The sequence below is a fragment of the Athene cunicularia genome, assembly GCF_003259725.1.
Source record: "Athene cunicularia isolate RWA chromosome 3 unlocalized genomic scaffold, athCun1 chr3_part1, whole genome shotgun sequence".
Taxonomy (NCBI): Eukaryota; Metazoa; Chordata; class Aves; order Strigiformes; family Strigidae; genus Athene; species Athene cunicularia.
In genome coordinates this window covers 121,856,802-121,866,498 of record NW_020799097.1, presented here as the reverse complement: position 1 = coordinate 121,866,498, position 9,697 = coordinate 121,856,802, and the positions used below count along the sequence as shown (strand labels likewise).

The 9,697-nt window shown below is 36.7% G+C and overlaps 1 protein-coding gene across 3 annotated transcripts; it reads left to right on the top strand.

The window, feature by feature from the left end:
• Window positions 1–6: 6 nt before the first annotated feature.
• ETAA1 (ETAA1, ATR kinase activator) lies at window positions 7–7,524 on the top strand. 3 transcript variants are annotated; one of them, XR_003398070.1, is made up of 6 exons: window positions 7–1,039; window positions 1,315–1,391; window positions 2,845–2,963; window positions 3,292–5,071; window positions 5,244–5,402; window positions 7,321–7,431. XR_003398070.1 is itself a non-coding variant. In XM_026845761.1 (6 exons), exons 1-6 carry the CDS (start codon window positions 835–837, stop codon window positions 7,434–7,436), a joined length of 2,409 nt encoding a protein of 802 aa, XP_026701562.1. In that variant the 5' UTR covers window positions 7–834; the 3' UTR covers window positions 7,437–7,524. The 3 variants fall into 3 exon arrangements, 2 of the variants coding, with proteins under 2 accessions (XP_026701562.1, XP_026701561.1); XM_026845761.1 differs by having other exon boundaries at window positions 5,291–5,402; window positions 7,321–7,524; XM_026845760.1 differs by having other exon boundaries at window positions 3,292–5,402; window positions 7,321–7,524.
• The last annotated feature ends 2,173 nt before the right edge of the window (window positions 7,525–9,697 follow it).

The following is a 9,697-nucleotide window of genomic DNA, read 5'->3' as shown; positions in this document are numbered from 1 at the left end:
GCCACCCCTGGAGCTGCGGGCGAGGCGCGGCCTGCCCTCGAGGAGTGGGCCGGTGCGGTGCAATCCCCTGCCCTCCCCCGTCGGTGTGCGGTGGGAAGGGGCCCTTCTTGTCAAGGAGTGATAAAGAGCATCTTCCCGCAGCAGACACTTAGAACTGACTGAGGACGCTAATCCACTCGAGGAGAGGATAAAGCCCGGCCGTGCTAAGCGCTTAAGTGCCAGGCATCTCCTGAGAGGCTTCTCACGTAGTAATTTCATCTTTTAAAATTATGTCCGCAGGCTTCCACATCTGCAACGTCATTTCTTAAGGGCAGGGATAACTAGTTGAGCTTCACATAGTGTGTTCAGTTCACCTACTGATAGGAGGCAGCTTCTATCTGGTTTTGAAAAGCTGTATTCCTGCTTTTAACAGGCCTAGCTGAAAAGGCCCAGTGGAGGAAGTAGAGACAGAGGTAGGTTGTGACCCAGAACTGTTTGGTGACCCATTAAAGTTGTGACCCAAATCAGACTCTGGGTCAAAGACACAGCAAGCAAGAATACAAAATATTCTCCCACACAGGTATACATAGTTTTCTCTTAATGTAAGCTGAAGTCAGTATTCATTCCCTCATGTAGGAGAATTAACAGTTCGTATCCTTACCAGATAGTGAACATGTAGCTGTCAGTATCATGTAATGCTCTGTGTGGTGATGTAACTGGCAAACAGAGTCATGTTCTGCATTAAACGTGTAGTTGTGGAAATACTCCTATTTCAATTAGAGGAATGTGGATAAGTGAACTTGATTTTTATTCTGAAAGTTCCTAAGCTATCTTCTTTGTGCTTTGTCCTGTTGTATGTTTGAAGTTATTTTGGCCTTTTATTTGTTATTTTTTAATAACGATCATCTTTCTATTTACACAGAGTCATGTTTACATAAAACACCAAAGAGATCATTGAGTAGGAAATCCCGAATACCTACTTTCAGCTCTCCTGTTAATGACACCGATATACAGCAAGAAATATTTTGGGATCCTCATTCACCAATTGCACAAAGACTAGGTAAAATAAACAAAACCCAGGCCTCAGGGCACCTATTTAAGGCATGCAATGGGACTTTGCTAAAAGTTACAGAAATTTCTGGGAAAAGGGGCCCTTCTTGTTCTCATGGTTTGGTTGCTTGGGTTTATTTTTATTAAAAACCCATAAATTCTTCAATATAGTGCTGAATCGGGCTCTGATTTTAACACCTGTATTTGAATTATTTGAAGTATACTGCACTTTATAAATTGAATTGGTTTGCATTTTTTAAGAAGGTTTTTTGTTTGTTTTCATAGGCAATGGAAAAACCAAACGGTCTACTGGTAGATGCGCAGTAGAAATTTCAGAAATTGTTAATCGTATTGCACCTCAGGTAATTGTTTCGTTCTAAAACAATGCTCTGCATCTGCAGTAATCAAAACAAAATAATGCTACAGTCTTAGTGAAGTCCTACTTTTAGTTACAGTAGTCTCATGGTAAGAGTTGGGTGTGTAGAAACCTAGTAACATGTTCATAAAACTGGATTGAATTAAAATCATGAGCATAGCATTTGACTGGTTGCTCTTATGAGTCACAGATGCTGTAAAAAAGGACGTATTAAGAAAGTGGACGTGCAGCAGCTCCATTTTAGAAAGCTTTACATTCAGAATACAAGTTATTGCCCCTGTCTTAGGAATACTGTTGTGTTTATTTATTCCTAATCACTCAACTGTTAAAAGGTAAGAGTTTCTTCACATACTGGATTTACTTGGAGTTGTTTTTAAGTATTTTGAATTGTCTTGGCTGACTGCTGAAGTACAAGCACAAGGCTCAGATGAGAGACTCCACAATAATATAAACATAGTAACATTGCTTTGTTTTTCTAAATAATTTGCCTTTTTATCCTGAGATCTATGCTTCTGGTGTCTCTCTCTTGCTGTGAACCTGATGTCCACAGCCTGGAAAGTGAAAATAAGAGTGCTACCTTATTGATTGCTTTTTATTAAGTGCAAGAGAACGTGTCATTCCTAAAGCAGTTCTGTAGTATTTATCTGGCAAAATATGCCTGCTTATTTGACAGACCCATTTAAAATGTATTCACTGTTTGGCATATTTGTGACGAATTATACTTAAGAATTGGAAAATCATTGATAAGGGATGCCACTTCCTTCTTTTTAAATGATTACAGCCCTGCTGTAAATAATACAAGGATTTGCAACTATCTGTTTCTCATGGGTTTTTCTTAAAAAAAAAAAAAAAATTTACAAAGAAAAAGAAAACCTGCCTAAAACTATCTCTTCGGTTTCAGAATTCAAATCCAAGCCTGACCTTTGAAGCTCCAAAACAACTTCATTTAGTTTTTAAACTTCACTTATTTCTTTTCACAGGCTCCTTGTATAATTGAGTTGTAATGAAAGAAGTCAGTTTTTTTCCTAGAACTATACAGAATGTGATCTGCAGATTCTCTGATCTGTTAATGCTGCTTTAAGTGGATAAACACAGTACATCTTGGCTACCTCCTTAGTAGTATACCAAACTAGATCACAGTTTGTAACGTGAATATTGCAGATTATGTGTAAACCTAAAGTAAACAGAGTATTAGATTTGAGCACCGATGTAAAACTGTTATTTTAATTAAAGTTCTTGTTTTAAATTGATGTTATTAAAGTGATACAACTATCAGGAGACAGTGTTGCAGTTCTTTTACTAGACTTGTATTGGTTTAGCTCATATCTGTCTTTCAACAGATTTAATCTAGTTTAGTTGGTTTAGTAACTAACTAACACAAGGTGTGTCTAGTCCAATCTTTATCTGAATTGCTAAGCATTATAAATCTAATCATTCAGGATGAAAAAGCAGCGTGTAATGAAGGCTCCCTTTTAGGGACGTGGATTGGTGAGGATGCTATTCCCTGTACACCTGGAGCAGTAAAAGTGAGAGCTAGGACAAAGTTAAGTTGTGCAAGGTAAGTTACAGTTTTGTCTTGCCCCTCACAGCTTGGCTTTCATGAAAAAACGTATGTGCTGTTCCTTTATGTATAGTGAAGCATGTAATTGTACATTAGCATACAGAATGCTTTTAACTTTGGGCTTGTTATCTCTTTTTAATGGAGTATTTCTTGGGAATTACCAAAAAGATTGCATGCTGACTGCACACTGAAAGTGGTGGGATTCAGTCATATTCTCTGTAGGTGTTAAACTAGAGAATGAAGAGCTCATATTGTGTTATTGAGCTTGGCTAAACTTTCTCAGTAGGTCTGACTTTCTTTTCTGTATTTTTTTTCTTTAATCTAGGGACCTTAAAATAAAAAATCCTGAAGAGGAACTCATGAAATTGGCTAAGGAATTTGATAAAAATCTAGTAGAGCTAGATGCTGTTCAGGAACAAGAGAAGCTTGGTCATGACTTCATTCAGACCACCTCAGAGTCTCTAAATAATTCTGAAGATGAAGTAAATACAAAGAACCTGAAATCACTCCTTGGTCAAGTTTCTGAAACAGATACTGCTCTGTCCCTGAAACCAGTTGGCCAGAGCACTGGCATCCCTGCTGCAGAGCACTGTCAATCTAGCAGTCAAAAGTCTATAGACCTTGAGGCTGAAATAGCCCTTCATGCTCTTTTTGACTGCTCTACCCAGAAGTGTAGTGGACAGTTGAGCCAAGGACTATCATGTTTAAATGACAGTTTCCATGAAAGTAAAAGCACCTTGGAGGAGGAACACCTTCCTGAGCAAATTAAAGACATGCAACAATGTAATTCAGAGGCACTGGGAAATGTGAACCAGACTTTTCTAAAACCTGATACTCGCACATTGACAAAAAAAAATCCCTCTTCTTTGAAGACACAGTCGGTGGTCTCCAATACTCATGCTGGAGTAGTTAATGATGACTTTGATGACTGGGATACAGACTTTTTGGCAGATGACTCTTTTGTGATACAAATAACCCAAAATCCTGAATTGAAAAGTACAGAAGAAGCACCAATTCCTGCAAATCCATCTGTGCACTGTTTCAGTGATGCTAGCAGAACAAAGGAAGGGAGTAGTTGCAATTCAGTAACTTGTTTGGGGAGTGTACACAAATCTAACAGTTTGCAGTTTTCACCTTTGAAACATTCTAGTAAAAACACACGAAATGTTGTAAAATCTCTTTCTTTGCAAAAGCCATATAATACACAGAAGTCAAAGACAGAGACCATAGTCTTTCATGGCAAATGTGATGTCAAGCCAGGTAAAATAAATTCTGTTTGGAAAAGTGCTCAGAACAGTGATTTGAACTATACTGCTGTTTCAACACAATCTGAAGTGAAGAATGGAAATGAAGCTATTCAGTGTAAAAGTTACCCTCTTCCTATTTTTCCTTCAAGATCTAATCCTCATAGACAATGGACTGAAAAACCTGGGGATAACACACACAGTATTTTCTGTCAATCATCCAGTGTTTCTACCAATATGAAACCTAATGATCTAACTAAAGTGGTTAACCAGGCTAATACAGGTCGCTCAAATCAAGTTGAAATACTAAAGAAACGTCCTCTGTCATTTGATGACTGTAATGAACCAAAATTCTCTGATGAGATATTAGATATGTTTTGTGAATCCGATAGTCTTTGGGATGCAAACTCTGAGGATGATGAATTGTTGTATCAGGTGTGTGATGATATAGAAAAGCAGACGCAGAGCCAGGATGTTAAACAAGGATATGAAAGAGCTAAAACTATCCAAGGAGCCAGTATTAATTCCAGATCAAATGCTGATAACAGCTTCCCAGCATCTAAACAAGGACTACCTGATCTCCTCTTGGCACAAAAACCAAGTGCAAAACAGGATGCTTTCTCACTAAATGATTCTTGTAGGACTTCCTCAAAGATTACACGTGGGCTGACCATAACAGGTCACATAGTGAACTGTAAAAATGGTTCAAGTCCTCTTACTGTGATCTCGAGTACTTCCATGGACTGTAAATACACACTGTCTAAAAACTGTCATCAAGCTGCTTCTGAAGATTCTACAAAGACTCTTTTGGGAAAATGGTACAGGTCAAATTCTGTGCCAGCAGGAGAGACTGGTTCTGAAGTAAGTCCTGTTAATGCATTAGATGTTTTTAGTAGCAAAATACCAGACAGCCCAGATCTTTTGTATAATATGGGAAAAATGTCAAATAACAATTCTGGTAAGAAAACATCACTTATGCCTTCAAAGTTTAAGTTCAAAAAGACTAACAATTCTCAGGGTGCTCTTCATGTAGGGTCCGAAAATGCAGAGAGTCATTCTGGCATTGGAATTACTCTGCAGGGTTTGGAAGGAAGCAAGAATCATGTGAATGTGACTTTGCACAGCATGCTTGACAATAAGAAACCACCTTTCAAGAGGCATCTTTCAGAGTCTTTTGCACTGCCTACATCAGGTATTTGTCTGTACTGTATCACTATTAAACTGTGTTTATTTTCTTACTGTAATCCGAATGTCAGAGAAATTTATACTGTGTTTCAATTTACAGTAGGCTTCAATATTCATTCAGTTTAGGCATTAGTAAATGTTCTAATGAGAATTTGGATTTATTTTCTCCAAAATAAAATTGTAGTGACACATCTTACGAATTTCTGTAGTTAAGGACGTATGTTTCCCATTTTCATTTCACTTCTTCGAATGCTTTACCCTCTCTCTCCATAGACACTCAGAATCACTATGATCAAGGATAGGCTGATGGTAGCACTCAGCAGACCATATTCTTAAATTGTTACTTAAAAACACTACTATTTTGATACACAGTAAATACTGTAGTTTGAATCTGTGTTTTAATTTGGTGTTCACTTTGAAAAAAAAATTAAATTTAGCCATAATTTGTAAAACCCCAGTTAATGGCAGGGCAGGGAAAGAAGGAAGCAGGGGATACAGAATGCCAGTTTCTTTTTATTATTGTACACCTGGAAATTGGAACCTCAGATCATTCAACGTTTCTGAAACCTTGGCCTATATTGTTGTTTGCTCTGTAGCTAAAATTGCCAGTGAAATAAATAGTCTTGTGTTATCAGTCTAAACACTAACATTTCCTTTCATCTAGAGGGGAGGTCAGTCACTTTTCCATCATCAAGTGACAGTCTGTAATATTCCATGCACTGGTGTTACTTGCTAGGGAAGTGCAGAACCAGCAAGTTACAGTCAATCTTGTTTTTACTTGATGTCATGGCTTGGTGAAGTTTTAATCAATGTTAATTTTGATAAAATGTGCATTTAGAGTCTACTGTATCAACCTCAATTTTCAGGAAGCACTATTACAAAAACACGAACACATTAATTCTTGCAAACCATCAGCCAGCATTATTTGAAGAACCAGTATTTTATCTGTGTTTCTTCCCCAGCAAAGAAGCAGATAAATGGAAAATACAAATTTTGGATGTTAAGGGAGAAGGGAGGGGACAGGTAGCTCATCATTCCACATCTGTGGAATGTTCTAGAGAATAAAGAAGGAAAAAGAATAGCATAGATTTTCTTTACAGATAAACAACTGTTCTCATCTTAAATTTTTGGTGAAAGGACACTGCTGTAACAAAAAGATGGACGTTAAATGATCCTTTCAAAAAGTGATATGTAATTTTTCATGGACTTTTTTTTTTTTTAGAAGCAAGGAGACCCTTTGTTTTATTTATCCACTTTGAAAGACTACTTATTAAAAATTCATTAATTGGAAATAGGTGTATAAAACTGTAAAATTCTTGACATGTGCAGGGAGTGCTCCTGTTGGTTCCAGTGAGGTCAGGATTTTATTGTATGGGAATTTATAGTTCTGTAACACAAGATATAAAGTATTACACTTAGCTATCATGTTCTTGTCTCCTTTGCCAATTTTTATTGCCACTTTTGACCTTTTTTTCAACCTTTCTGGTTTTATTTGTGTGACACCTGTACTGTATCTGACCCCTATGTCTATACCATCTCTATGCCCATATCTCTGCTTGACTCACTAAATTGTAGAGCCCTTTTCACTCTGATAGCCTTAATTTTCTTAACCCATCACCATCTCCTGTGTTGACTCCTGATGTCATAAGGTTCACTTGAAGGGCAGCCAAGTAAAATTTCCTTGAAGCAAATGTCTGCATCCCAGTATTTTCATTGGGAGGTAGTAATCAGTAGCACTACAAAGGTCATGCATCTTATTCCCCTTCCTGCCTTGGGGACAGGATAGATGAGCCATTTTTAACTTGGGTGCCTGGTATGTCAGAGTAGTGTGCTCTTGCCATAGATCTTCAAACACTGAAAAGAGATAAGTTAAAATACATATTGAACAAACTTGAAGGCTCCTAATACATGTTTTTTATTTACAGTGTCTGTAGTGGAACAAAAAAATAGAAAATGCTCTCAAGAAGAGATTGAAAGAAAAAAACAGGAAGCTCTTGCACGAAGAAAATCCAGAATGCAGGCGTTCTTTAAAGACACTTGAATTTGGAGTTTATTTTGTGTATGGAGTAAGTTTTCGGGGTGGAAATATTGTAATGCTGAAAGACACTTTTTTAACTGTGTTCAAAGCTGCTGGTGGCAAGCTTTTTCTGTTTCTCAGTTTAAAAAAACTTGGCCTGAACCAGAACTAATACTCTGGTGGTATTTAGTCTTAATTAAAAACTACCAGTTTTAGATGTGTAGTCCCAAACTACCTTCAACACAGTGAAGATTGTACTGAGCTCACATACTGTTACATGTTGAAATTGTATAGTCTGAAAATCATCAGAACATGGAAATGCTTGTACACACACTTAAGTAGATGTTGAAACCAGACTTGTATGTGTTTTGGCTGTATTTCTCTTATTGCAAGTATTTTAATCTATAAAAAGACTCTCAAGTACACACAGACTAAGAAATACTAATGTTTGCTCTCAGGTAGAAGAAATTTTAAAAGTTTTGGTTTAAAGAAAGAACAAACTAGAAAACGTCAAACATCAGAAAACTAATGGAAATGAACAGGATTGAAGGTGTGCTCAGTTTGTCTCCATTACCTTAGGTAAGAACTGTAGGTAGTGAAGGAAGAATTTAATACAAAGTTTCATAAGGTGAAAAAGCATCCTGAAAGGACATTTTATATTTATTTTTAATTTTTTTAAAATTCCCTTCATTAAGAGTTGGAAATACCCTAGCTAACAAAATTGGACCACCTTTTTCTAAACATGTGTTACTGAGCTAATTAAAAATAGTAGCCTGTGTCATTTTACCAAAACATGAGTAATATAAAATACACCAGCTGAAATCTCAACAATATGAATCAGTTTAGCCTTATGGGTTGTACGTATTTTTCAAACTAAAGGCTGTTAAAACATAAAAATGCAATGTCATGTCAGCTTAACAGGGGCTGATAGAATTTTTGATGTGATAGATGGGTGCAAAGCTCAATCTGCAAAAACTGCCTGTGGGTAAGCTGTGAGATATTTTTCAACTGGGAAATGCTTATATGTAAGCATGTGACACTATGAAAAGTGACTGTAATTTTTCTTTGTAAATAAATAATTTTGAAATGTATCAAAGATTAGAGGAAGCTTTTGGTTTCTGTAGTATGTGCCATTTTTCTAACTCCTAAAAATGTAAGTATTGTATATTTGTAAATCATCATTAAACTTTTTTACATTTTTCTAGTCTGTTCTGGAAAATACTGTACTAAAGAAACTGGTAAAAGGGAGTGAAACGTAATTCCATAAGGACTTTACCTGAACGTTCTCTCTTAGTAATCTACCCAATTATGCCATGCCTGTTTTCTACCTGTAGTGGTGACATAGTGCTTCCTTTGATCCATTTAAACTAGAAATCCTTGGTAGAAGAAGTGCTTCTACACACAACCCTCTGCAGTGGAGTCCTCAAATACTTAACTAGACTGGTTTTCAGCCTAGTGAATTTGCTTTTGTATTAACCACCATTCTTGGTGCTAGTTGATTATGAAATCAAATCCCCAAGTCCACCAAAGATACCCCATATCTGGTGCCCAATAAGCATTACTTACTACATGTGGCTGCAGCTCTCTGTCCTTTAGCTGTTGTGCAATATATGATCAGTTGGATCAGCTTACTCCTCTGACTGAAAATTAACCCTGGAAAAATGTTTTCAGCTTTTCAAAGAACACTGTAATAATATCCTTGACAGATAATATAACATGAAATAGCAAGACTCTTTGTTGTCTCATCAAGCCTCTGCTAGCAGTGTTCAGTTTCTGAGACAGAAGATTTGCGTGTCCATATGACAAATAAATGTAAACCTCAGATAGCGGCTGTTGTGAAAATTTTATCCTGAGAACGTAGTCTGATCTATGTATTTGAGGGATATGCTTGTCTTTGTGGTGTTCTAGGAAAATCTAAACTATTGGGTAACTTGCCAGGTGCACTATTAGGCAAGAAAGTAGCAATGAAAAAAGGCTTCTACTATCAATATTAAATATGAGAGTTATAAAATGGGCTTTTAAGGTACTGATACACAAGAATGTCAAATCTTATTGAAAAAGATAAAAGTTAGGTTTTTGCTAGGATGGTGTTCAGTTTATCAACCCTTCCCTGCCCAGGGTATTTGTATAGAAAAATTCTGTAAAGGAACCAGGATAATTTTGATAATAGGGTTAATTAGACTTCAGAATTGAGAAGATGAACTAACTGGAAAGGAAGGAACTGTTATGGGTCCTAGAGAATATATTTTGAGGGAGGTTTCATTCTCTGATATGAAGGGACTAAC

Bases quoted from the DNA above. Each gene is read 5' to 3' on its own strand.
- ETAA1 (XM_026845760.1), top strand. From the start codon at position 835: ATGTTTGAAGTTATTTTGGCCTTTTATTTGTTATTTTTTAATAACGAT. The intron at 2,964-3,291 runs GTAAGTTACAGT...TCTTTAATCTAG, and splicing joins ACAAAGTTAAGTTGTGCAAG to GGACCTTAAAATAAAAAATC. The intron at 5,403-7,320 runs GTATTTGTCTGT...TTTTATTTACAG, and splicing joins TTTTGCACTGCCTACATCAG to TGTCTGTAGTGGAACAAAAA.